At 60.5% G+C, this 26,349-nt stretch overlaps 3 protein-coding genes across 14 annotated transcripts in view; all 3 read right to left on the bottom strand.

The window, feature by feature from the left end:
- Positions 1-34: 34 nt before the first annotated feature.
- On the bottom strand, positions 35-6,793 carry TBXA2R (thromboxane A2 receptor). Of its 4 annotated transcripts, none has more exons than XM_071578285.1 (3): positions 6,264-6,793; positions 888-1,794; positions 35-466 (listed from the first exon to the last, which is right to left on the bottom strand). In XM_071578285.1, exons 2-3 carry the CDS (start codon positions 1,692-1,694, stop codon positions 212-214), a joined length of 1,062 nt encoding a protein of 353 aa, XP_071434386.1. In that variant the 5' UTR covers positions 1,695-1,794; positions 6,264-6,793; the 3' UTR covers positions 35-211. The 4 variants fall into 4 exon arrangements, with proteins under 4 accessions (XP_071434386.1, XP_071434385.1, XP_071434387.1 ...); XM_071578284.1 differs by lacking the exon at positions 6,264-6,793 and adding an exon at positions 5,954-6,241; XM_071578286.1 differs by lacking the exon at positions 6,264-6,793 and adding an exon at positions 5,975-6,241.
- A 1,857-nt stretch (positions 6,794-8,650) lies between these two features.
- CACTIN (cactin, spliceosome C complex subunit) lies at positions 8,651-14,188 on the bottom strand. Of its 2 annotated transcripts, none has more exons than XM_071577922.1 (10): positions 13,996-14,188; positions 13,147-13,645; positions 12,294-12,389; positions 11,770-11,915; positions 11,519-11,681; positions 11,301-11,418; positions 10,881-11,073; positions 10,444-10,566; positions 9,747-10,039; positions 8,651-9,332 (listed from the first exon to the last, which is right to left on the bottom strand). In XM_071577922.1, exons 1-10 carry the CDS (start codon positions 14,160-14,162, stop codon positions 8,842-8,844), a joined length of 2,289 nt encoding a protein of 762 aa, XP_071434023.1. In that variant the 5' UTR covers positions 14,163-14,188; the 3' UTR covers positions 8,651-8,841. The 2 variants fall into 2 exon arrangements, with proteins under 2 accessions (XP_071434023.1, XP_071434024.1); XM_071577923.1 differs by having other exon boundaries at positions 9,747-10,015.
- A 1,889-nt stretch (positions 14,189-16,077) lies between these two features.
- The window catches only part of PIP5K1C (phosphatidylinositol-4-phosphate 5-kinase type 1 gamma), a 51,529-nt gene continuing 41,257 nt past the window's right edge, over positions 16,078-26,349 (bottom strand). For 2 of the 8 annotated variants that reach the window (XM_071577900.1, XM_071577903.1), the window contains 6 exons: positions 26,161-26,299; positions 25,837-25,869; positions 23,422-23,523; positions 23,022-23,154; positions 18,864-18,947; positions 16,078-18,037 (listed from right to left, as the gene is read on the bottom strand). In XM_071577900.1, the coding sequence (XP_071434001.1) occupies positions 18,035-18,037; positions 18,864-18,947; positions 23,022-23,154; positions 23,422-23,523; positions 25,837-25,869; positions 26,161-26,299 (494 nt within the window). In that variant the 3' untranslated portion in view covers positions 16,078-18,034. The other 6 variants (XM_071577898.1, XM_071577902.1, XM_071577899.1 and 3 more) reach the window with 5 other exon arrangements.

Raw genomic sequence — 26,349 nt, 5'->3', positions numbered from 1 at the left:
AGTCCCCCCGGGGTGTTCATGCCCAGCAAGCACCGAGAGCTGCACGAGCTGTGCTTTATTGGGGGCAGGGAGGGGGAGCAGCCCTGTGTCCCCTGCCAGGGCTCAGGGATGGGGCAGGGAGAGCCCCTGGATGCAGCTGATGGGGACCCACCAGAGGGGTGGGATGGGGGAATGGCCGTGTCCCCCCACCCTGTGCCCACCCCCGGGGCCGCTACTGCAGGACGGAGCCGGCGGTGAGTTTGCGGTGCAGGGAGGGGGTGAGGGACACGATGGAGGGCCGGGGGCGCAGCCGGGGGTGCACCCGCTGCAGCACCGCCCGCCGGAACAGGATGTACACCCAGGGGTCCAGGATCTGGTTCCAGGTGACCATGCGGATGTAGATCAGCAGCATCTCCTGCGTGTCCGTGGGCAGCACCTGTGCCTGTCCGGCGGGCAGGCGCTGCAGGACCGTCTGCACGATGAAGATCTGGGGGGGAGAGGGGGCAAAGTGTCATTGGGGGGTCTGTGAGTTGTGCTGGGGGGGAGATGATGAAGGTCCAGGCATTGAGCCTCTAGGAAGGGTCCCAGGATGGTTCGGGCACCAGGGACCCCCAGAGCACATCACCCAAGGGCCAACCTGGGGTGCAGAGAGGTGGCAGGGGGACACTGAGAGCAGGAGGGGGCAGCCTCACCAAGGGGACACTCCCAGACCTCAAGCCTCACCAGCAGGAACATGGAAGGGACACACTGGGAAGAACAAGAGGACACCCCAAGACCCAGGAGGGACATGGAGGAGGGTGGAGGGGGGACACACCAAGACCGAGGCCCTGCAAGGAGCAGAGGGAACACCAAGACCCATGAGGGACATGCAGGGGTGGTGATGGGGAACACCAGGTCAGGGGCCTCACCAGGAGGGGCATCCAGCAGATGGTGGCGATGATCATGATGCCCACCAGCTGCACCATCATCTCCACCTCGCTGTCGCGGCGCCGCTGCACCGACTCGCGGTCGTGGTAGACGCGGCAGAGCGTGACCACACTGATGGTGTTGAGGATGAAGGAGAGCAGCACGGACAGGATGCCCAGCAGAGCGAAGAGCAGGCAGAAGATGACGTTGCTGGTGTCAGGCAGGAGGGTGAGGAAGCACCAGGAGCCAGGAAACTGCAGCGTGTAGCGGCCCAGCCCCAGCACCGGCAGCAGCCCCAGCAGGCAGGAGAAGCCCCACACCAGCCCCACCATGGCCCAGGCACGACGCTTGGAGATGCTGGTGGAGCGGGAGAAGGGACGGTTGATGCCCAGGAACCGCTCCCCAGCCATGGTGGCCCCCAGCAGCAGAGGGCACTGCCCAAAGAACACCATGGAGAAGCCAAGGAAGTTGCAGAGGTGGCAGCCGGGATCCACCTCGGCCCAGGCGAACTTGATGAAGTGGTAGGGGATGATGACCGAGGCTGTCACCAGCAGCCCCATGAAGTCTGTGACAACCAGCCCGCAGAGGAAGATGAGGAAGGAGGAGCGGGCCTGGCTGGAGAGCTTGCGGGAGGAGCTGAGCAGGACGCAGAGGGCGAAGAGGTTGGAGCAGAGGCCGATGAGGCCGAAGGCTGTAGAGAACCAGGGCGAGGCGATGCTGTTCTGTGCGTTGGCGCGGCCATCGCTGGCGTTGAACACCCCGAAACACGAGTCTGCCCGTGCAGCTGTGCTGCTGTTGGGGGGCTCCATATCGCCCACCCCCTCACACTCCTCCTGGCAGCTTCAGGGACCCTACTGGCTCAGCTTCATGGCCTGTGACCCCCACTGCCAGCACCAGTTCTGCCTTGCCCTGCAAGGAGAAGGGAGGGTGTTTAGGGCTGTTCCCCATTGCCCATCACTCACCCTGAGCCTGCAGCGTGGGGTCCCCCAGGGCTGTGGAGGGGGACACTGTGCCAGACCCCCAGCCTGTGGAGGGGGGCACCACACTGGGACCCCAGCTCGTGCCGCTCCAGGCACAGCCGCAGTGGGTGCTGAGGGCCCCAGCCCTGCAGTTGCCGGGATTAACCGTCCCCGGCCACAAGCCACGTGGAGCTGCAGCCACGAGGCTGGATCCCAGCACTGATAGCGTGGCAACCTCCCTCTCTAGGGGGACACAGCCCAACACCCCTGGGACACTTGCCCTCCATCACATTGCAGGGACCTGCTCTGAAGGAGACAGGCACAGGGTGGCTGCACTGGGACATAATCCTGACACTCCCCCCATCCCTGCGCTGCACCTCCAGCTCCATGGGGAGAGGCCTCATTCCTGCAGTGTGCTGGGAAACTGAGGCACAGGGTGGGACATCCGTGTCTGGAGATGTGTGCTGCAACCCTGTCACCAGGGCAAACCCACAGCCAGTGTGGGTGACATCCCAGCTCTGCTCTCCTGGCCCCTGCAGCGGGAGCTGAGGGATTGTCCCTGGGATGGTGGCTGTGACAGGGACTGTGGCCGTGGGCAACCCGGACAGAGCCACTCTGCCTCACTGGGCAGTGACCCGGTGCCAGGAAGCATCTGGCATCTGGGAATCATAGAATCATGGAATATCCATTGTTGGAAGGGACCCAAGGATCCAACTCCTGACCCTGCACAGACTTCCATTTGCAAATGGGATGATGTGGGATAGAGCAGAGACATGGCAACAGTGAGGACTGGACACCTTGGAGACACAATCCCCTCCAGGGAGCAGATCTCTCCTGGGACCCATTTCTCCAAGCTGTGGATATTGTCACCCCCTCTACCCCATCCACTCCCTGACTGGCATGGTCCTGAGCCCAGTGACCCCAGTGGGATGCCCAGTGGGATGCCCAGCTACAGCATCCACCCTTGCAAACCCCCACTGAAGAGCCCTCCACTTTTCTGGGATCCTGGCAACCTTGCCCCCTCCTTGTGCAGGGTGGCACTGCCACCTGTCCCCCATCTGCATCCCCAGTCAAACCTCAAGCCAGCCCCGACTGGTGCCAAACCTGGTGGTTGGTCCATCATCCCGTGCTGCTCCATGTGCCCGACACTCGGCACCCGCCGCCCCCTCTGCGGCCGCAGGGCTGGAGCCACCGCACACCCCGAGGCACGCGTCAATCCCTCAGCCTGGGCTGGGATAGGGCCAGGCATTGCAAAATCCTCCTCCAGAGCCTCATCCAGGAGGGAGGTGGGGCTCGGGGGGCTGGCACTGTCCCAGCGTGGCAGCAGCCCTGCCCGTGCCCCCGTCACCAGCTGTGCTGTGGATCTTGCAGCCCTGGGGGGTGGGGAGGGGGCCGGGGTGGCAGTGGGGGCTCATCCCCATCCCTGACCCCTCCTGGCATGGGGGGCTGGCAGAGCACGGCAGTGATTCACTGTGAGGATGGGTCTGTTTTTTCCATGAGCCAAGAGCGAAAACTTGCTGCTGTTTGTTCTCGCCGGCCCCGAGGGACACGGTGACCCCAGAGGCATCAGGGCCCTCCAGACTCAGGGTCAGGCCTTGGCGGGACACTCCAGGTCCCTGAGGAGCCACCAGCCTTTCCCACATCCTCTGGGAGGTGACAAGTTCCCCCCTGCCCCAGAGCAATGCCACATGGGTGCCTGGTATGGCAGTCCTGTTCCTGCTGTCCCTTGCCATGTGCCTACCCAGGCTTTTGGGGTGCTGTTCCCAAGCATGTCCCCCCTGCCCCAGGGTGCTCCCTGTGCTCACTGAGGGTCAGGAGCCCACAGGGCAATGCTCCCCTGCTGCTCCTGAGAGCCCTCAGAGACTCAGAGCCATGGGATTCTCTTGGTTGCCCACTGGCTCCCTGTGCCAGGATCTGACCCGTCCCCACAGTGTCCAGCGTGGGGGTCTCCCTGTGGTGGCACCATGGCTGGGCAAGGAGCCACCTAGCCCAGAATGTCCAAACCATCACCCGTTTGCCTTCCCTGTCCTGCCTTCACCTCCTGTCCTGATGCAATCACAGCCTGGACTGTCACCCACCACCCAAGGCAGCCAGGCCAGGGACCCCAGGAGCTTGGGGGACCCTGGGGTGGGCTTGAGGGCCGAGCAGCTGAGGCCTCCCTGCCCAGAGCTGCCTGAGCCGGGCACAGCACTTAGAGGGAATCAAATATTAACGAGGGGGCACTTAGCAGCCGCAGGGCTGGGAGCGAGGGAACCCCGCGGTGCCGAAGAAACCCAGCGGCGCCTCCGGGAAGGAGCTCCTGTGGGGGCGGGGGGAGTTCCCCCTCACCCTTTCCCCCCATCACGGACAGCACTTGGGGTTGGGGTTCTGGACCTGGTAAAACCCTCCCAGGGAGATCCCATGGGATCAAGGGTTTGGCAACGGGTGCTGGGGTAAAATCCCGGCGGGGAGGAGCTGTATCCAAAATGTGCTGCTGGAGACTGCGAGCCGCTGCCAGGAGAAAGGGAGGGGGCACTAATGGGGTTCCTGGCACTGCCTGAGCCCATGGGTTGATGTTCTGCAGCAGATGCTCCGTGGCTGTCCTGCCTCCGTTGGGCACTGCTTCCTGCCCTGGCCACATCCGAGGTTAGCAAGGAAAAGCGAGAGGCTGTTGGGGAGCAGGAGGCTGCTCCTTATCAGCTCCTGCTCCAGCCCATTCCTTCCCCAGGCTTCCTCGGGCAGGACTGGGCTTGTGGCTTGCAGGATCAGGCCGGGGGGGGGGGCGGAGGGCTGGAAGGGGAGGTTTGCTGGGCAGTGGGGCACCAAACACCTGCAAGGGGACCCCCAAACCAGGCAGCAGTGACTCCCCACACACCCCAGGTGCACCCTCGGCCTGGGCTCTGCTACTGGACTTGGTTCTCGGCCTCAGGGCAGCCATGCAGAAGATGCTGTAGGACATTTCCATTTATCCCTCGTGTGGCCAGTCCCTCCTCTCTGCTCTGGACCACTCCAAGACAAGGACTTTCCCTGCAGGATCCCTTCTGCCTCCACAGCTGGATGCCCCTGGTGCAGGAGGTCCCCTGACTGCCAGGGTTGGCCGTGGCCCCACTGCCACCCTCTTGCCAGGCTGGGACTCTGGGGGCAGCAGAACAGCTCGAGGTTGTTCACTGGAGCAGGAAAGGCCATGGCCACAGCACAGGAACGGGGACCTGGCAGGGCCTCAGTGTCCCTCCTTGGACCCACAGCCATCGCAGGGACCCGCTGCTAGCAGAGCTGGCCTGGCCTGGCCTGGAGCAGGGACATCCCCGGGACACCCAGGCCATTCCTGGGAAGCCGTGGCACACAGGATGGTCCCTGCCAGGCATAGTGGCTTCCACGCCTGTCCCTGCCGTGGCCCACAACAGAGTCCCCAACAATTGTGGAGACAATTGGCACCATCCCTATCCCGAGCTGCAGAGCCGGGCAGGCGGTGGCTGAGGGGTCACCCCGGGTGCCCTCGGCAGCAGCAGCCGGGGCTTGGCAGCCCTGGGGGGTCGGCACCAGGGCCCCCCCCGCCGCTGCCCCATCGCGGCATCCCCAGGGTGTCAAGGCCGCTGCGTTGCTCACTCCAGTGCTAGAAATAGCCCTTTCCCTTTCCTTTCCCGGTCCTTTCTTGACTCTTTCCCGGCTCTTCTCAGCGGAGCTGGCGGCACACGGGGCCGGGCGGGGGCGGCCGGGGGGGAACGATCCCGGCGGGGACGCTCCCAGAGCGAATCCCGGTGCCGAGGGGAAGCCCGGGACGAGCTGCCGCGGACCCCTGCCCCCGGGGACAGACGGGCGGGACTGGGGACACCACGTCTCCATCCCTGCCGTGGGATCTCCGCATCCCCTTCCCCAAAACGCATCCGAGCCTCGGATTTGTGTGGGCACCGGGGGGCTAAGCCGGCCCTGAGAGCCCCCAGAGCCCCGAGCGCCCTCGTATAGCCGGCACAGCCCCTCCGTTCGTCCGTCCCAGCCTGAGGTCTGTCCGCCTCTCCCGATCTCTGTCCGCCCATCCCAGACTTCTGGATTCTTTGTCCTTCTCAGCGCCCTCGGACCCGCGTCCCTCGCCCCCTCCAGCGCTTCCCTCCCCGCGCAGACCCGGCCCGTACCTCGCTGTCGGCGGGACCTACCCGGCTCGGCTCAGCCCGGCTCGGCTCAGCCCCACGGCGGGGCGGGGGAAGGGCCGGGCTCGCCGCGCCCCCCGGAACCGGCCCCGTCCCTCTCCGCTCCCTCCCGCTCAGGACGGGGCTCTCTCCAGGTGGGGGTCTCGCCCCGGCCCCATCGCCCCCGCAGCCCCTGCCGCTGCCCCCGGCGCAGCCCCCCGTGACGGTGCCCAAAACCCCCCGGGCGGCAGCGGCGGCAGCACCCGCGGCTCGGTCCGTGTCGCGACCGTACCCGCCCCGTTACTCATTTGTTTACCCCAGCGGGTCCCTGTCCGAGCGCGGTGCGGCGGGATCTGGCCGTGCCGCCCCCTCAGCGGCGGGGTCCGACAGCGGGGGGATCCCACCGAGCTCCGCAGCGGCCTCAGGGCCCGGGAAGGGGGTGGCGTCGGTCGGAGGTCCCCCGCAGCGTCCCCGGCTGCCCCCGCAGCCCCGGCCGGCTCTGCCCGGGGAGGGTTCGCACCCCGGGTTTTCCCAGCCCGGCTCGGGGTGTCGCTGCGCCGTCCAAAGCCGCGGCCAGCCGGGCTGGCACGTTCCCAGACACTGTCCCCTCCCGCGGTCCCAGGACGCCACAGCCGCGGCTGCTGCTGCTGCTCCTGGTGCTCCGCTGGGGAGCGCAGAGCCCGGCCCGGTCCCGGCGGCTCCATCAGCGCCGAGCGCTGGGAACGGCTGAGCCCACGCGGGACGCGGGGACACCCCCAGCGCGCAGCATCCCGTCAAGGCCACTGGGGCCGGGGCCGTGGTGACCGGGCAAAAGGTTTTCCTGTCATTGGCTCAGCACTGCGGGATGCAAACCCTATCATCCTGCCGTGCCTTGCCTTGGAGCACAGACTGTCCCAGCAAAAGCCCGGGCAGAGGGCAGAGCCAGCCCGCAGAGCTGGATCACGGCGATCTTGTGTCAGGGGCAGGAATGAAACCCGCAGGGCTCGGCAGCTGCTGCCGTGCCCGGGCTGTGCCGAGGAGCAGCTGCGCTCACAGAGGTACAGGGGGAGGCTACACCAACAGCCACGGCCCGGGCAGGGACTCTCCCGAGCCACTGTGCCCCCCAAACCCAGCCCAGGGCTGTGGCGTGGCAAACCACGAGGCAGTTTCCCCTGAAATGTAGGGAAGATGTGGGCAGGAGCACTGAGAGCAGACAGAGCAGGGAAAAGCTGTCAGACCCAGCCCTGATCTGGCACAGGTGGCTGTAGCAGCTCCCGGGGCTCAGGCTCCTGTCAGTGGCTGCATCCAGGGCCTGGAGTCAGCAACACCGGGAAATGTGGAACCTGGAAGGGAACATGGACCATGTTCAGGCTGCGAACCCAGTGGGATGTTCTTGGGAGGAGTCCCCCTACCCCCTGTGCTCTGCCAGGCAGCTGAGCAGGGAGGGCACCAAACCACCAGCTTTGGGGTTTGGCTTTTTTTCCCATTTCCTCCAAAGGCATCCCTGGCTGGCCTTCACTCACTTCCTGTGCAGAGCCCTGAAACTTCCCTGTGCAGGCAGGAGCTGGAAATAACTCACAGGAAGGAGAAGGCAGGGGATGTGTCCGGTGCAGCTGCTGGCCTGGGAACATCCAACAGGATGGAGAGGGGCCACCCATGTGCACTGCCAAGACATTTGGGGTGCCCCCCACTCCCAGACTAAGCCCCACACGTGTGGGTGGCTTGGGCAGCATGGGAGCCTCCTGAGCACCGACTCCCATGGTGTCTGCGAGGCTGCATCCTGCCTGCAGAGATGAGAGCAGGAGAAGGTGACCCTCCTGAGCTCTGGGGCAGCCACTGAGGCCCCCAGACAACAGAGGTGGCTCTGCCCCAGTGCTGGGGGATTGGGGCAGCCCCCCCAAGTCCCTGTGCCATGGGGCTGTACTGGGGGGAAGGAGGATGGAGGGAAAAAATGGCCTTGCTGTGACAGTTCCCTGCCAGGACAAAGGTTTCCTGTGCCCCTGGGCATTGCTCACACACCGCCATGGCCAGCACCTGGAGGGACCAACGTCAGCAAGTCCCAGCTCAGCCCCGAAGTGCCCCTCAAGGTGCCCAAAACCTGGCTGAGCATCACTTGAGGCCCTCAGGGACTCCCAGCTCAGAGCAGCAGCCTCTTGTCCAGGGCAGCGAGAACCTCACAGGCACGATGTGGGAGGGACTGTAGGCCTTGGAACCCGGATTTTCCCCTGTAAGGAGATATCCCAGCTAGCAGCCCTCTCCTCCGCCCGCTGGAGCAGGCGCCTGGCAGCCAGTGAAGCTTCCCATCCCACAGCCAGGGCTGAGGGACGTGGCAGCACTCCCAGGCTGGGGAAGCCAAATCCCAGGGGAGGACATGCCAGGAACGGGGCTGTGGGGAGGTGGAGGGGCCCTGGGAAGTCTGTGGAGCAGGAAAGGGGGCAGTGCTGGTGAAGCCAAGGGCCCCATGGCTCCAGCTGGGGAGCGTCAGCTGGACTGGTCTGACACTGGTAAAGGGAGGTGTGAGGCTGGGAGGGGGGTGGAGTGGGGGGCAAGGAGAGCACATGAGGCTGACAGCAGACCCCAGCAACACAGGGGTGAGGACATCCCCCTCCCCCCCAAGCACAACCCAGCCCCCCAGGGGAGCTCATAGTGCTGGTACTGGGTGTGGTACTGCCTGGTGATGCCATGCAGGAGCAGTGGGGGTGCCCACGACCAGGATCCCACAACTAAAACAACTTCTCTTTTATTTATACCAAAGTCTCAGGGTCCTTCAGGATAGAGGCAAGGACAAGGAAAAGCCTCAAGAATATTTCCTGTGCTGGGCCACGCCTTGGGGACATCCAAGCGACAGTATCTATGCCAGGGATGGGACCTCCTGCCCACCCCTGGCAGGAGTCCGGGGGGTGCCAAGCAGCCCCTCATCGGCGGTACCGGTAACGTTTGAAGTGGAACCAGAGCTGGAAGATGCCATTGGCAAACTGGCAGCGGAAGCCGTGGCGATGGGAATACTCCCACTCGCGGTTGACGATCTTGAAGGCGATGTCCTCGTAGGGAGGTCCGGCGTGGAAGCGCAGGATGGCGAAGTCCTTGTTGTCCTGGCAGGCCTCCAGGAAGTACTCGGGCGTGGAGCGCTTGTCGATGAGGTCAGGGTAGAAGATGTTGAACTTGTAGCCCTGCACGATCTTGGGGGGAGGGTTGTCGAAGTCATAGTGGGTCTGGTTGTACTTGTTCCACTCGAAGCCCGTGTGCACGCGGTTGAAGAAGCGCGGCTTGCGCGGCCGGTACTTGTCGGCCCACAGGTAGGCCTTGCCCGTGAGTGGCATCTCCACGCTGAACTGCGCCTCGTCCGCGCCCATGCCCTCCTTGGCCTTGCGGAAGAAGATGTCGTCGGTGCTCTCAGAGGCATCACCTGTGAGCAGGGAGAGAGGAGAAGAGGGGAGGTCGGGTCCTACAGTGCCAGCCAGGCCTGGGCCACGGGACACTGGGAATGCAGAGGGAAGGAGCAGCGGGTGCTGGGCAGGAGATGCAGAGCTGGACACAACTGCTCTGAGGCTCTCGGTGTGTATTGGACTGAGCTGAGCTGGAACTCATCCAAAGCACTCCTCCCAAATACCTGTTCGCACCCAAACACTCTGGTGGCACCAAGGCAGGTCCCCACAGGGAACACTGGCAGCCTGAGCACAATCTCCCTGCTCCTGCCCCGCATCCCTCTGCCAGGCCAGCTCTAAGGGCCAGCTCCAGATCCAGCTCTTACCCTTTCCCAAGGGCAGTGCCCCTCCAGCCCTGCACCCTGAAGCACTGGGCAGGATGCCCTGGGACTCACCTGTCACCTGGAGCTGCTGGCGCAGGAGCAGCAGCCGGTGCGTGTCCTCCTCAGCCTCCAGCACGTGGGCATCGAAGGGCAGCTCGTTGGGGCCCAGCAGCCGGGGGCTGTACTTGCCCGCATCGTAATCGTCCAGGCTCTGCTGGATCAGATCCTCCTCCATCAGCACGGCCTCCCCCTCCGCCTCTCCCTTGGCCTCTGCGTCCTGCTCCGCCTCCGGCTCAGAGGATGGCCCTGGCTGTGCCTCAAGGGTCTCCTCAGGATCCAGCCTGCATGGCAGGGAGAAGAGAGGACTGGGACGGGGATGGTACCCTCGCTCTCAGCTCACCTGAGCCCTGTCTGGGGAACAGTGGGAGCACAAGGCTGCCTTTCTGTGCACGATGTCCCAGGTGAGAGTCCCTGAGAGCTGCGCTCCAGGGAAAGGGCTGCGCCCCAGGGAAAGGGCTGCGCTCCAGGCAAAGGGCTGTGCCCCAGGGAAAGGGCTGTGCCCCAGGGAAAGGGCTGTGCCCCAGGGAAAGAGCTGCGCTCCCGGGAAAGGGCTGCGCCCCAGGGAAAGGGCTGCGCCCCAGGGAAAGGGCTGTGCCCCAAGGAAAGGGCTGCGCCCCGGGGAAAGGGCTGCGCCCCAGGGAAAGGGCTGCGCCCCAGGGAAAGGGCTGCGCTCCAGGGAAAGGGCTGCGCTCCAGGGAAAGCTGCTCACCTGTCGCTGGGGGAGGCTGGCTCCTGCTTGATGATGGGGAACAGCGGCTCGCTCTCCACACCCTGCTCCTGCTTCAGCTTGTAGAGCTTCTGTCGCAACACATCCTGGTGCCGCTCCCGCAGCCTGTGTGTGACAGAAGCTGTTAGGCCCCCCCAGGAACCCCCTCTCACCACTACCCAGAGCTGTGACACCCCCCAAAGCAGGCAGAAACCTTCTGGGCCTGGATGGTTTTGGGCTGAATAACCCCCAGTTTGGTTCCCTCTTGGAAACCTTACTGTAAACACCAGCACCGGAGGAGGGACTGGGAGTCCAGACCTACTCCCCCCTTGGGAACCAGCCATCTTGGAAAAGGGATAAACCCACACCTACAAGTAGGTTTGTCCCTCTCCAGCTCTGCCTATGGTAGGATCTGTGCCACACCCAGCCCCTGCCCTCACCTGGCCCGGGCCATGTAAGCCTTCAGCTGCTGCAGGAGGCTCTCCCAGTACCCGATGTCCAGGTTGGGCCCTCCTGCCCGGATCTTGCTCTCAATGCCCTGGTACAGAGCCTGCAGCTGGTTGTACGTCTTCCCCTTGAACACGGACTGCACATCCGAGCTCACCGAGGCGTTGACACCGTCCCGGCGCTCCCCTGGGTGGTGAGGGCAGCTGGTCACTTTCCAGGCACTCACTGGCGTCCATCCTGGCCCTCCCAACAGCTGAACCCCAGCAAGGAACCGCTGCCAGACCCGCTGCCTCCATCCAGCAGGTCCCAGAGAGTCCCTCTGAGCCCGAGCACACACTGCACACCCCACACCTTACGTTACCCACCACTCCTACTGCCCCGACACCCACACTGGACTCTGCCCTCCTGCTCACCTGGTCCCCCTTTCCCAGAGGCCTCCAGCTTGCGGAGCTTGGCTATCTCATCCTCCGTAATGATAGTCATGTCCCTCCAGAAGTCCACGTTCTTCCCTTGCTCCAGCTCCATGTACACCTGCAGGCAGAGACATGCCAGACATCACGCACCTGCTCCACACCATGGGCAGGGAGCAGAGCTGGGGGCAGCCCTGCCAGAGGGGCAGCAGAGCTGGCACCTGGATGTCCTCCACCAGGTCCTCCATGTCGGACACGGTCAGGCCGTTCAGGAAGGTGTAGGGCTCGTGCATCTCCACTGCCAGGTCGTCGTCCTCGGCGCTGATGTACTTGGCCAGGAGGTCGATGGGCTTCGCCCTCCCATCCCGAATCCGGATCTTAGACCTGTGTGTGGGGACAGGGACAGAAGGGCAGTGAGGGACACCGAGCAGTGCCACCCTCTGCTGCCGGGCCCGGCAGGCCGCACACCTACCGCAGCTTGGCCTGCTGCAGGTGGAAGTTGTCCTCCTGCTCCTCCCAGGTTTTGAAGTGCTCTGCCTCCTTCTCCCGCTGCAGCATCTCCAGCTCCTGCTCCCGCATGGCCTTTTCCCGCTCCCGCTCCAGGCGCAGCTGCTTCACCTGCCCAGGGTGAGGAGCCCGTGAGGCCACTGTGGGTGGGGACAGCTGTGACCTGTGCCTGGGCTGCCCTGGCTCCCAGAGAGCCAGCAGGGCCAGGCTGCCTGGGGCTCACTGCCAGCCCTGTAAGGGGCACAGGGTGCCTCAGTGTTGGGACCTGGTACTGTCCCCCTCAGCACCTCCTGAGCTGGGCTCAACCCCAAGGGAAGAGATTTCTCAGGCTGGAATAGCAGAAGCCAGGGGACTGTGGCCCCCTCAATCCTACAGCCCATGGACACCCCAAGGGAAGGGAACAGGGGGAGTTTCCAGGCAGTGACATGAAAACTGGGCCGTCCCCAGGGCTCTGTCAGACAGGGGGATGGAGGAACAATCCTATCCCACCTTCTGCAGTTCCAGACGATTGTCCTCCTGGATTCGCTTGTTCCTCTCCTTCAGGTCCTTCTCATCCAAGTGGCTGATCCCTTTCTTTTCCAACGCCTGAGAGAGTGGCCAAGAGAAGCAGTGAAACACCAGAACCTCCACACCCTCTCACTGACTAGCAAATGCCACCACATTCCCCGTCTTCTGCCATTCCAGAGAGCTCTATTCCTCTTGAAAGTCCCCAAATCCCTCAAATCCTGTCCCTGAAGCCCCTCAGTAAACCCAGGCTCAGCCCAGGAAGCCCACCTGGCTTAGCAAGGCAAGTGGCAGCACAGCTGCATCACAGAATCATGGATGATTTGGGTTGGAAGGGACCTCAAAGCTCCTCTATTCTAAACCCTCTGCCATGGGCAGGGACACCATTCACTGTCCCAGGTTGCTCCAAGCCCTGTCTAACCTGGCCTTGGACGCTTCCAGGGATGGGGCAACCACAGTTCCTCTTGGCAACCTGTGCCAGGGCCTGCCCACCCTCACAGGGAGGAATTTCATCCCAGTGTTCCATCTAACTCTGCCCTCTGGCAGGGGGAAGCCATTCCTCCTTGTCCTGTCCCTCCATCTCTTGTCCCAGGTCCCTCTCCAGCTCTCTTGGAGCCCTTTTAGGCACTGGAAAGGGCTCTCAGGTCTCCGTGGAGCCTTTTCCTCTCCAGGTGGAACAGCCCCAGCTCTCAGTCATTCTTCACAGGAGAAGTGGTCCATCCCCAACACCATCTCCACATCCCTGCCCCAGTAAATGCTGCCCAGCACTGCCTGCAGCAACTTCTCCTGCCCCATTTCCTCACCCACCCCCTGGCTACAGACACAGGGCAGAGCTCACCTTGCTCCAGATGAAGGTGCCCAGCAGGTTGTTGTCCCCGAAAGGGTTGTCTGTGTTGGTGTATCCCATGTACTCCTCCCCCCATCCCATCTTCTCCCGCTTCTTCCTCTCCTTGGCCTCCTTCTTGGCCAACCTCCGTGCTCGCTTCTCCTCGGGCGTCTCCAGCGCCTTCAGCAGCGCCGCCTGTTTCTTCTTCTCCTCCCGGAGCCGCAGCCGCTCCTGCAGGCTCAGCGCCTGCCCCGGCTCCTCCCGGCCGCGGGGCCGCGGCGGGGACGGGGAGCTCACGGAGGACACGGAGGACTTGGATCGGTCCCTCCTGCGGCCGCGCTCCCGGCTCCGCTCCCGATCCCGCCCGCGCTCGGGGCTGGAGCCGGAGGAGCGGCCCCGCGACCGCGAGCGCCGCTTCCTCCGCTCCTTACGGGGCCGCTCCCGATCTCGGTCTCGGCTGCTGCTCTTCTTCTTCTTCTTCCATTTCTGCCTCTCGCCGCTGGAGTCGGAGCTGGGGCGGCACAGCCGGGAGTCAGCGGGAGGAGCGACCCCCGGACCAGCCCCGGGGCAGCGGCAGCGCCGGACAGAGAGGGGTGCCCCGGGCCGGGGTCACGGCACAGCGTGGGACCGACCGGCCCCGGCCCCGGCCCCGGTCCCGGCCGAGGCCCCGGGACGGACCAGCTTCTCCCTTCCCATTCCCTTCCCTTCCTCTTCCCTTCGTCGGGCCCAGTCCCGGGGCCGGTTCGGGCCTCCCGGGCCCCGGCACACCGAGCGCCGGCTCCCCCCGCACACGGCCTCGCTCCTCCGGGCCCGCTCCCCACCAGACGCGGTGCGACCGCTCCGGGCCCGGTCCCCGCTTACCCCGAGCTCGACTCCCGGCGGCGCCCCCGGCTCCGGCTCCGGCTCCGGCTCCGGCTCCGGCTGCGGCTGCGGCGGCGCCGCCCGCGGTCCCGCTCCCGGTCCCTGTCCCGCTCCCATTCCCGGTCCCCGCGGCCCGCCCGGCCCGGGCTGCGCGACCCGGAGCCCATCGGCGGCCGCGGCTCCGCCCCGGGGCCTCGCGGGGCCTCTCCGCGCAGGGCTGCCGCTCCGCCCGCCTGCGCCCGTCCCACCGCCCACCGGCGGCCCCAGCGCGGTCAGGCGCGCGCGGGGCAGCCCCAAGCGGAGGAGGCGGGGCCTGGCCCGCCGGTCCCGGTTCCGGCGCCTTTTGGCCCAAAGTGCGGCCCGGGGGGAGGCGGGAGCGGCTCGGAGCGAGCCCGCCTGTCAGAGCCGGGACGGGGCTCTGCAGAAAGGGCTCCCCGCACGGGGAGGGGGGAAACCCTCAGAACAACCGGGAGAGGAAAGAAAAGCGCCCGGAACGGAGACGGGACGAACGCCCCGGGACACGCGCGGGGACAGGGACGGCCCCCGGGACATCCCCAGGGAACCACCTGGGAACGGGGCAGTCCCGGGACACACGAGGGGACACGGACAGAAGGAGAGCTCGGCCCTGGCCTTGTCCTTGTCCCCCGGGCAGTGCTGGAGCAGCGGCCGGGAATGGCGGGGCTGTGCCCGCCGCGGGCTCTGCCCTCGCCACTCTCCCCAGAGCAACTCCACACGCGCGGCCGGGGCTCCATCTCCTCTGTGGCCGTTCGGGGTCTCTGTGCCAGCTCCTTTCTTTGCCCCAGGGCACTCTCGGACACAGGTGCCCGCTCCCCTGGCAGGGAGGAAGGGCCTGCAGCCCCACAGGGGTGGGGGAACGTCCCACAGGGCCGGGCTGCGACAGGGCATGGAGGGCAGTGGTGGGACAGCGGGGAAAGGGCCGCTCTGCGGGCTCAGATCCCAGAGTACAGGACTCTGCTGCCTCCTCTGATGAGGATGAGCAGGGGCAGCACCTGCTGGGTCAGCAGAGAGAGCTCCGACAGGGAACAGGCAACTGAAGTCCAGGCTGAGCTGCAGCGCAGCTGGAGGAACGTTCAGACCAAGGATGGGAGGGGACTCTTCCCCAAGGAAGGTGGATACTCTTCCCTGCGGGCAAGACCTGTTCCTGCCCAGGCAGCACTGACAGTGCCCCAGATCTGCTGCTGCTCCTGCTGCAGGGCAAGGCAGAGGGGGCTGAGACCAGGCTTGAAAATGCGAGGTCCTTTCAGCCTCCATGGAAAGCAGAGGCTGATCAGCTCCCCAACACTGAACTGCTGGGACAGGAGGTGACAGAGCAGGGACTGTGCCAGCCCGGACAGGGGCAGTTTGAGCATCAGGTCAGCATCTCCCTAAAGGAAGGTTCCTCCTTGTCCCCCCACATTGACAAAGCTGCTCTGAGCCTTTGCCTGTCCTCTCACACCAACCCTCCCTGTCCAGACCTGATCAGTCCAAAGGGTCTGGAATTACAGAACTGCACAAGGGTTGTCTCAAAAAAGAGACAGTGCTTAGAATAAATGTGCTGCAGGAGCTCTGGGTTCACCCCCTCCTGGGACCAAGGGCAGCTCCAGCTCACCAAGTTCATTCTCTGCGACACTCCCTGCACAGAGACCAAGCAGCTTTAGGGATGCTCCAAATGAGGGGAAGGAATAAAGCCTCCATCAGTGATGCTCAAACCATCTTCACCAAGATGGTAAATCCTCACCAAGCCAAACCCTCCAGCCTCTGACTGAGGTGATCCCAGGGCAGGGGGGCCTCCTGAGCCCACCCCCATTATCCCGCTGAGCCCCTTCCTCCAGCACAGCACTCACCAGCAGCAGCTCCCTCTGGCCATTCTATACAACCTGCTGGAGGAAAAGGTTAATTTTTTAGCTTTTTGAAGCCTCCTGCCTTGAGCCCGAAGGTGGATGAGGCTGCAGGTATTGCACTGTTCCCATATCCCCCACCAACCCCTGAGAGCCCCCCGGGCTGGCACGAGCAGGTGGGAGGGGGCAGGAGCTGCAGTGGGGAGGATGAGCTGCCAAACAGCAACTGAAAGGGGAGAGTTTCTTGAGAGACTTTTGATAGACTATTTGGTAAATACATGGATACATGGAACAGCAGCAGCTTGCACATCCCCTGGCTGCGCTCCCGAGAAGCACAACCTGCAGCCTTTCGCCTCCGCAGGCAGGGAGGGAAGTCCAGGTCCCGTATTCCAGGCAAGAAAACATCAGTTCCTGAAGATCCTCATCAAGTCCAGCACAGTGCAGAGGAAAGAGCTTCCCACCAGCCCAGCCACTTTCTGGGACCCAACTTAACCCCTCCCGAGTGCTGCTGTGAACATACACTGGGGGACCGAGAGCAGGGTCCCAATTCCCCACCCCTCTACAAGGAATCCCAAGGACAGTGAAGATTGTAATGGGAATAAAGAAATTCTGACCCTCTTTCTCAAGTGAGGTTCATAAAGCACATGAATAAGACCTGGCTCCCTCTGGCCTAAAGGACTTCCTGTCTTCTCTCTTGGAGATGAGGATGGGATTGCTGGATTCCAGACAACACTGCAGTGTGTGTCCTGCTGGATGAGCCTGACCACCACCCTGTGACACCAAATCCTCTCACCTACAGCCCCTGCACAGCAGCCCCTCAGACACCCGCAGCAGTGATTTCCACCAGCAGACGTGACCCCAGGCAAACCCCCAGTCACACAAGCTTTTTGTCCAAGAGTCCAGCAGCGCAGCAGTGCTGACACAACTCCGTGGCACAGCCAGGCTTCCGCTTCTGCCTCCAGATTGTGGATGTGGCTGCACCTCCCTGCCCGCCCCGAGGCGCAGAGGGGACGGGTGACCCCGGGATACACCCACGACCGTGCGGAGGGCTGAGTGGCTCCAGGAGGATCAGGGTCCAGATGAGCCCCCGTGGGCCTGGCAGAGGACAGAACTCGCCTCCAGCACGGCCGGGCCCAGGAGGTGCCCACTTCCCATCTGTCCGTGCCTGCGGGTCCGGAGCAGGTGGAGCTGGAGCAGGTGGAGCCGGTCGGGTGATGTGTGGACTCCCAGCACGGAGGGAGGGGTGACGCAGCAGTGCGGCACAGGGGGAAGGCAGAGCCCATCACGATGTCTGGGGAGAGCGAGGAGTCCACTCACTGTTGACAGGAACCGTGTGGTGTCCCCGGACAGCGTCACAGACAGGAGAGTCACTGGAGAGTTTGGATCCGAGTGGGCTGACATGGCTACTCTGGACTACGGTAATGTGGGCGCAATTCTATTCCTTGGCCTTTAATACATTGCATTTTCATAGCACCTTTCATCCCAGGGTTTAAGTGCTGTAACAAAGTGGGTACTGTACACCCATTAGCACGGGGGAAACCGAGGCACAGAGTGGTTGAAGTGACTCGCCTTGGGTCACTCAGCAAAACCGTGGCAGAGTCTGGACAGCCTTAAACCTCCTGACTCCCTCAGTTGGTCAGACCACGCTGCTGCCTCAAAGGAAGCCACTCTTGGTCCCTGCCCTCCCCAGCAACGTGCTCCTACCCCTTCTCCGGTGAGGTCTCACACTCCTTTCTGATGCACAAATATATGACCAAAAAAAAAGAAAAAAAAAAGTGCAGTAAACTAAATGTTTAAAAAAGCACATTTGTGCTGTCTCTGTGCAAAGATAAAAGAAATAAATACATGATTAAAAAATTAAAAAGGTTCACAGTATCACACATGGATAGGTAGCTACGGTAGTGCACGTCTGGAAAACACTGTGTTACTACCCAGGATTCTCTATACCCAGCTGGAATTCTCTGCCGGGAGCTGCGGGTGAGCGGGTGGTTTCTTTGCTGCCCACATCTGGGGGGAGTAGAAATACACGGTTCTAGTTTTGCTCCATCCTGAAATGCAGTGCCCGGGATCCTGCAGTGCAGCAATTCTAGTGCCAGCAAGCTCTTCCCCATCCCACTGGAACAGCTGCATCAACGAAAAGGGAACACATCGACCTGCAGAGGGAATCGCTGCTCTCTGGGACTTCTGTGTCTGCATAGAGATTACTGCAAGAGGCAGAGAAGAGGGTCACAGAACCATGGAATAGTTAGGGTGGAAAAAGACCTCCAAGATCATCAAGTCCAGTCGTTAACCCAGCACCACAACAATGTTCAGCATTAAACCATGTTCCCAAGTGCCACATCCATACATTGAACACTCCAGGGATGGTGACTCCACCACTGCCCTGGGCAGCCTGTGCCAGGGCTTGACAACCCCTTCCTTGAAGAAATTTTCCCTAATATCCAACCTAAACCTGCACTGGAACAGCTTCAGGCTATTTCTTCTGGTCTTGTCCCTTGTTTCCTGGGAGCAGAGCCTGACCCCCACCTGGCTCCACCCTCCTGTCAGTGAGTTGTAGAGAGCAAGAAAGTCCCTCCTGAGCCTCTTTCTCTCCAGGCTGAGCCCCTCCAGCTCCCTCAGCTACTTCTCATCAGACTTCTGCTCCAGACCCTTCCCCAGCTCTATTCCTTTCTTTGAACATGATTCAGCCCCTTAATTTCTTGCTCATGCTGAGGGGCAAAAGACTTAACCTCCCCATTTCAGTCAGGTGTGTGCCCCACCAGCTCCCCAGCACAGGGAGAGAGGCTATTCCATATCCTCCAGCAATGACAACATGCCTGAAAACCTCCACTCCCCAAAGCTTTCCCTGCACCAAATGACTGGGAACAAGCCACAGCCCTTGCTGAGCAGGCCGAGGCTCTGCTGGCCCGAGAGGCAGCCAGGCTGTGCTGCAGCCAGGCAGGAGCCCCACACTGCCAGAGCCCAAGCTGACCTTGCACAAGCTCCGACCTCGACCCACCAGGCACCGGCTCAGGGTAGTTGGACACTTACTGTATCGCTCTCCTCATCGGAGACAGAGTGGAGCTGAGCGCTATAGTGGAGCGGGGAGTAAACCCAACTCCTCTCGTCTGTCGGCTGCCAGAGTGGCCAGAGACGGCAGGGAGAATGCAGGGAGAGCAGCAGCAGAGCAGGGAGCAAAGGAGAGAAGAGGAAAAAATAAAAGGAGAAAATAAAAAGAGTAGGAAACAATACAGTAAGAACAGCTGTCCACCTGGAGGGAGAGCACTGAGCTCAGAGCCAGCTCTCAGCAAAGGAGCCTTCCTCATCCTCAGCACATCCTGCTCCCTGCCAGCTGGGACAGGGGACCCTGTACCAGCTACAGCTGAGGTGGCACAACCTCCTCTCCTGCAGGGACAGACTTTCAGAGCTTCTGAGATGCCAGGGAAACTTCAGCTCCCTGCCATGGCATCACCCCGGCTCCAGAGAAAACGAGAGACTTGGGAAGTGACTTACCTAAGGGAGTGACAGTTCTGAGTTCCTGCTCCCTCATCTCAGCTCTCACCCTCCCATTTCCAGAGCCCTGTGCGTGCTACAAACTGGTGTCCAGGAAGGCTTTTATAGGGAAATTGAATTTGTTTGCTGTGCCTTCCTCCTTCTCTAGAGAAGGTGGTGGAGCAGGGGTGAGACCATGGCAGATGGTGGCCACAGAAAGGAAGGTTATCACTGAGATTTTGGAGACAGTGGGGTAATGGGAACAAGTACAACACAGAAGGCAAAACACAACTGGATCCTGGAAAGAATGAGGGAAAGGGGGTGTGAACTGAGGGATGGTTATCACAGCACTGGGCACTGGTGTGACAAGACACACACTGCTGCCGACCTAGAACAGATCCAAGGGCTGGGGTCTGCTGCCAGGGCTCCCAGGGGGGCCCTGCTTCCATGGCAAACAGGCCCTTTTTTATTCAGAGAGAGGAAACTGCCTCCTTTGACCCAGCCTGGTGTTTGCAAAGGAAGAGAAACAGAACTGGATACTTGGAAAAAGCCTGGGGGGTTCCCAGCCCAGGAGGCAAGTGTGACAGTTTACAATGTACAAGGAACTACAAGAAGCCAGAGAAGCTTTGAAGCACTGGTTTCTGCATGCTGAACCCTCCAGTAACTGCAGCTCCAAGAGCAGAGACTGCTGGGAGCAAGGAGGGACGAGAAACCCCTGCCTGGAGCTTCCCACTGGGCTCTGCCGGAGGTACAGGAAAGCTCCCCACCACATCAAGCCTGCTCCACATCCTGTTTTTCATCCATCCTGACTGAACCACATGCTCCAGCCAGTCTCTTTCAGAGCCTTTTAGGAGCTCAGATGCATGCAGGGAGCTGTGGGAGATAAAGGAGCGTCTGGTGCTTGGCATTAACCCCACCAGTGCCAGGGCACCCAAACCCAGCCTAGGGACAGGAGGAGCTGCAGAAACAGTTGCTTCTTTGCCCACAAAGGTGCAGCACCCTCCTCATGCCATCAGCCATGGCCAGGAGCACATTCCTGCCCCTGCTTCCCCATGCACCCTGTCTGGAGCCCCTCCACTGCTCCCCTGCCTGGAGGGTATGGCAGCACTGGGAGTATCAGGCTGCACCAGCACTTGTGCCAAGGCTCTGGTGACACTGCTGTCACCCTCTGGGGACAGCAGCTCTCCCAAAGCTCGAGAAGGGAAATGCTAAACCGCAGAGCACTCTGAGCTCTGAATTCAGCCCCTAAATGCTCAACTGCTTCCCTGCATCTTTAGGAAAGGAAAACCCTCCCTGCCCACAGAGCGCCTGCAGTGAGGAGGGAGCATATCGATGATGCTGAGAAGGGCTGGAGAGCCCTAACCCAGCAGCAGCTCATGCTTCATTTGGTTCATGAGCTGCTTCCCACAAGCCAAAACAGTTTTATTTGCAACTGGATTTTTAGCAGGTTCAAAACATCTTAATAGTCTCTTTAAAACCTTCTTACTGGGCCAAGGGAGTTGAGCCTGACATCACCTACAAAGGCCCTGGTGCCTCTCTGGTCTGGTACTTAGAGATTGGTTTGGGTTGGAAGGGACCTTAAAGTTCATCTTCTACCCCCTGCTATGGACAGGGACACCTTCCACTAGCCCAGGTTGCTCCAAGCCCTGTCCAACCTGGTCTTGGACACTTCCAGGTATGCAGCCTCTCTGGGCAACCTGTGCCAGGGCCTCACCCCCTTACTTGCCAGTTTGTCCAAGGGCTGGGTGACACTGCAGCCAGGAGCTGTGTCACCAGTCTGCAGAAAAGCAGAGCAGAGCTCATGATACTCCCAGATCCTACAGGGAGATCCACTGGTGTGATTTCAGTATGCTTCCCCCATTTCTGCTGGGCTGGTTCCTAATGCCCACCCGATCCAAAGCCCAAGCAGGCCAGGGAAATGGGGTGCTGGCCCCAGTGTTTCAAAGCTGCAGCTCTGCTCCCCTACGTGCTGTGCCAGCATGTTCACTTACAATCCCAGAGGAATGCGAGGTAGTTCGAAGTCTGCGCTGGCGGGGAGAGTAAATCCAGTACCTCCCATCTGTGAACTGGGTGGCCCCAGGGCAAGTGAGGTGAGAAAGGAAACAGAGGAAAAAAAGGATGATGTGAAAGAGAGGATGAAAGAGAAAGCAAAAAACAAGGGGGAGGGAAACTCCAGGCCTGAACAGGTCAGCGGGTGGGAAAGCCGTGCAGGGAAGAGCAGCACCCATGCCCTGCCACACTCTGCACTTTTATTCCCTGGGGATGAACAGGAGGATGAAGTGCTCTCCTTTCAGGAGCAGACTTCCAGTGATCAGATCACAGTGCCCAGGACTTGCCAAATCCTACTCTGCACACAGCAGCCCTTCACCCACCACCCAGAGCACTCCTGCAGGAGCAGCTGTGGTCCAACCCTGCTGCACTCTGGTGCAGCCCCACCTGAGCTCCAGCTCAAGTGGTTTTCCAAGGAGAGCACCCACGGGAACCCAAATCAGCTTTTCCCTTCATCTCAGCAGTGACAAACACTCCACAGCACACGACACACATTTAATGCAAAACTCAGATGAAGGATGAAATGCTGATGAGCAGTCAGTCACACGCTCCATGAGCACTCACTGCAGAGAGTTTTCTCTTGGGATAGAAATGTGCCCCTCAAGTTGGAGGGAGTTCATATAACCAGGGACAGAGAGGAAGAGGAGCTGACCCTCACTAGAAGACACTTGCCAGTGGAGCAGGCAGGATCTGCCTGCACACAGCTGCCATCCACAGGCAAGGAGGGAGCAGTAGTGTTAGAGGAGCTGTTTGTGCTTTGAACAGCATGCATCAAAACCCAAACAAGCTGTAAAATGGAGCTGATTCCTTCCACAGCTCCCACGAGCCTCCGAGTGACTCGGCAATGAGTGAGCAGCTCTGCAGCAGAGTCACACAAGCACAGGGAAAGGCCAATGTTGCCATTTTCAGTTTAGCCTGAAGGAGCCCATCACATGGGCCCAGCTCATCTCCAGCACCACAGAACCAACAGCAATGAGTCAGAGCAGGGAGGAGCTGGGCACCTCTTTTAATGAGGGCTCCAGAGCCCAGGCACAGGGGAGAGCTCAGCTCTCACGGGGCAGATGCTCAGCTCTGCTTAGGGAATCCATGGGACAGGTACAAGTTGCTAGAAACTCTTCTCTGGTCTGCAGAAGTTGCTCAGCCATGGCAGGAGCTGAGAGAGGGACAGTGCCAGGCTCCACGGCACTCTCTGCCAACCACCAACTTACTCCCTGGCTCAGCACTAGACTCCCACTGCACCACCTAATGCAGCCTGCAGGGAAAGGAAAAGCCGGAGATCACCAGAGCCCATGGTCACCCCCTGCAACAACCTCCCCATGGCTCTAGGGTTTGTGCCAGGATTTCTGGCTGAGGAAGGAAAAACCTCTCTATTGCACCCACATCACCTTGGCTTGTCCCAGGAGTGAACGCGCTGGCCTAGATAAGCCCTTCAGCACTTGTGCTTGGAAGTGGAGCAGCACAGCTACTTGTGTGAGCCTCACTAGACTCTGCTTTGAGTTCTCCAAGGGTTAATCCAGTTCCCTGCATTCAAAAACCCACCCCAACACTGAGATCTCAAGGTGCTCCACACCAACATGGCACAGGGCACCCACTGCCCTGAACCGAGACTGGCAGCCTCGTCCAACCCTCCCCATCACACCCCAAGGGTCAGGGGAGAAGGTCTCTTACAAAGTATATGTCTGTGACTGGCACGTCATCTTCATCTGAGGCCTGGCTGGCTGGTTCCGAGGCCTGGCTGGCAGTCTCCACTTCTGTAGTGGCTGTGGGTGTGACAATGGCACAGGCTGAAGAAGCTGCCTCTCTGCAGAGGGGAAAGAAACCACAGTCTAGTCACTGCAACCAGAGCAGGAGCAAGCAGGACTGATTCATTAAAGCGTTGAAGATGCTACACTGTCACATTCAGAAAGGTCAGGTGAGAAGTAACCATACCCAGCCCCACTGAGGTGTCAGGGGAGCACCCATCCCTCCAGGAAAGCTGGAGCTCAGCAAAGCCTCCACCACAAGCAGCCACAGCCCAGAACCCACCGTGTGGGCTTTGCAAAGCTGCCCAATGCTCCAAAACACTCACTCTCTTTCTTCTTCTTCAGGAGCTACAATCTCAACATCACACTTGGGCTCCAGCTCGACACTGATCTGCTGCTCCTCCTCGACCCGCACCTCCTCGTGTGACCTGAAAAGTCAAGAGAGACAGGCCCAAAGGCTCAGCTGGGAATGAGTTATGCACAGCCCTCAATTTTAGGTCAGCCTGAATCAGACCCAAGCCAGCCCAGCCCCTCGTGCAGCTCTGCCCCAGTGCACAGCTGCTACTGCCACCATGGCCCTGAGCTCCCAGCACAGACCAAGCAGCTGATTTTGGCTCAGAGGGAGCAGTCAGAGCTGCCAGGATTGAGGGTTTGAATAACCAAACCTATCACAAAAAAGAGTCAGTCTTGGCAGGTGCAGTGCTCAGGACTAACATGGTGGGAAAAGAGGACAGGAGGGAAGGGGTTAATTAGGCAGCGCTGGAAGAAAGACAGGCAGTGTCAGATGGAGCATGGGGGGGAAGAGAACTGGCCCCCAGGGAAAACTTGTGTCCAGAGTTAGGCCGGCACAAGGCCAGTGCCTCTGACCTCTTCCAAGACTCCCAGCACACCAAAGCTGCTCCGGGGTCGCCATCAGATTTATCTGCACGCTGGAGCTGTTTCTGACAGTATTCACTTTAATACCTCATACTATTAAAGTAACTGCTTGTGCCAGAAGGGCTGGCTCAGTTGTCCCCATGGGAAGGAGCTGGAGCCTGCCAAGCTGAGGGCACAGAATCGGGGAAGGGCCGAGCTCCGGGTTCACCAGCAGCACTGCCCTGCTCTGGGCTGGGCCTGGCTGGAGCCGGAGCCAGTGGGCAATCCTTCTGTCCAGCTCCATCCCAGGGAACTCACTCCTGTCTTCCTCACAGGGCTGGACCCAGAGTGAATTCCCCAGCAGAGCAGAATAACCAGAGGTGTGACACACTCTTGACAAAACTGAATGAGTCTTCTTCCCGTCTCAGCTTAGGAATGTAAATTCTTGCTTTATTAATTTTGTGCTTGCACTGGCTTTCACCAAGGGATCTCAAAGTGCTCTGCACAGTTCTCTGCTCCCCCAGGAAGGGCACAGAAGGCACTGGCACCAGCAAGGGAGAAATTAGGCAAAAACCAGGAAAGGTCACCATGGTTAGAGGAGGTGGGTGCAGCTCTGGAAATCTGTGACAGATGGATATACTCTGACCAAGACACTGAGCTCCCTGAACAGTCCCAGGACAGTCACTCTGATTCACCTGCCCTATTTCTGCATGAGCAGTCACACCCTACTCCAGCTTGCCCGCTCCATGAGGTACCAGGGAGTCCCTGCACTTTCCACACAGGTCTCACCCCTGGGCCTCCGATTTCCAGCAATTTCCAACAATGGATTCTGCAGGAGGTGAGGTGTTTGATAGTCCTTGCCCTCCAGGGACAGGAATTTACCAAGATTCAGTGACATGCAGCATCCAGAGATATTTTCACTAGGAAGTATCACAAAAAGGGATTTTTGTACAATCTATGTGCTCTAAACTCAGCAAACCAGTAAAGCAAGGAACAAGGGCAGATGTCTGTAACATGGTACAAACTCCTGTCTTCCAAAATCCTTTCCTTCCTCTGAAGCACCAAACACTGACAGCAGGGACAGAGGACATCAGCCTGTCTGGCAGCAACTCTGGCTACAGCATATCCCAGGACTGAGTCTCAGATGTCATCTCAAAGACTACAACACCCACACAATGTCCTGGAAAGCCAAGGCAGAGCCATCAGAACATGCAGGGTCCTCGTGCAGATCCTGCCGACACGCGTAATGGGGTAATTTTTACTGGTGTAAAACCATGCACAATAATTCCATGATATGACCCTCTAAATCAGACATCCCTCTGCAGCAGGGGACTTCTGTCCTCCCTTGCCCTCGGCTCTGAGCCACCATAGGAGGGAAAAAACCTCACAGCACCTGAAAGTACCTCAAACCTCACAGTTTCTGAAAACACTAGAAGCTACTTCTGTGAGGTCTGAGGATGCTCAGTGCCTCAGAAAGCCAACACCCTTTCCCAAATTCACTCCCAGCTCACCCAGGCCACAGGCAGATGCTCAGAGGAGGCATGTTCCAGTGCTGGGGTTTGCTTACTCACAGGGGACATAAATGACCTTCCTTGGCTCTGGTGCGAGGTGGGTGGGTAAATCTGGACAACTCTGTTGTTCCCCCTCCCATCAAATAATGGTGGCATTTGCAAAACACTCAGGGAGCTGCTCGTGAAGAAAATTCTCTACAAGAAATGGGGATCATGCAGTTGCAGAAGCAGCTCAGCATACTACAGAGGACCATGCCAAACTCCTGGAGCTGCTGAAATCCCCACTCAGCCCTCCAAGAGACCTTTGCACAGGGAGAAAAGTGAAGTCTCTGAGCAGCAGAGAGAAGATAAGAAGAGATGAGACCCTTTTCTCACCTGCCATCCTGCCCTGAGGAGTGTGTGCGCCTCCTGCAGAAAGAAACCAGAAGAGAAGAGTTTGAGGAGCAATTTAAGTCAGAAATTCTGCACTGTCCCCAAATCTACCTTCCCACCCCATGAGGGAGATGTTCTACTTAACAGCTGACACTTCTCCCAGCAATAATTAATCCCATCAAAGCTGTGTCTGCTCACTCCCAGGAGAGATTTAATTAAAATTGGTCATTAGCATTCCAAAGCACAGGGCAGCCTGCTGGGATGCAGAGCATGGAGAGGAAGAGCAGCCACTTGACTGCAGTGGGAGCAGGGGATGAGCGTCCTCACCTGTACCTGGGCTGCTCAGAGGTCTCCGAAGGGGATCGCTCGGGAACAGAGAGGGACGTTGACGACAGTGTTGTGGCTATGGAGGCTGTGGTAGCTTCTTCGAAGGAAGGAGGAGTACAGGGCAGCAGGTCTGGCCTGCCTGCTGGCCCAGAGTGAGGGTAGGAGAGAGGCAGAAAGAAGAGATGAGTA

This window comes from Pithys albifrons, chromosome 27 (genome assembly GCF_047495875.1).
Source record: "Pithys albifrons albifrons isolate INPA30051 chromosome 27, PitAlb_v1, whole genome shotgun sequence".
Taxonomy (NCBI): domain Eukaryota; kingdom Metazoa; phylum Chordata; class Aves; order Passeriformes; family Thamnophilidae; genus Pithys; species Pithys albifrons.
The sequence above is the reverse complement of the archived record's forward strand: the minus strand, read 5'-3'. Positions and strand labels throughout refer to the sequence as shown.

Excerpts from the sequence above, each read along its gene's own strand:
- TBXA2R (XM_071578285.1), bottom strand. The coding sequence starts at position 1,694 with ATGGAGCCCCCCAACAGCAGCACAGCTGCACGGGCAGACTCGTGTTTC. Across the intron at positions 467-887 it reads TCTGCTGGATGCCCCTCCTG|ATCTTCATCGTGCAGACGGT; the intron begins GTGAGGCCCCTG and ends TCTCCCCCCCAG.
- CACTIN (XM_071577922.1), bottom strand. The coding sequence starts at position 14,162 with ATGGGCTCCGGGTCGCGCAGCCCGGGCCGGGCGGGCCGCGGGGACCGG. Across the intron at positions 13,646-13,995 it reads CGCCGGGAGTCGAGCTCGGG|CTCCGACTCCAGCGGCGAGA; the intron begins GTAAGCGGGGAC and ends GTGCCGCCCCAG. Across the intron at positions 11,419-11,518 it reads ACCTGGTGGAGGACATCCAG|GTGTACATGGAGCTGGAGCA; the intron begins GTGCCAGCTCTG and ends CTCTGCCTGCAG.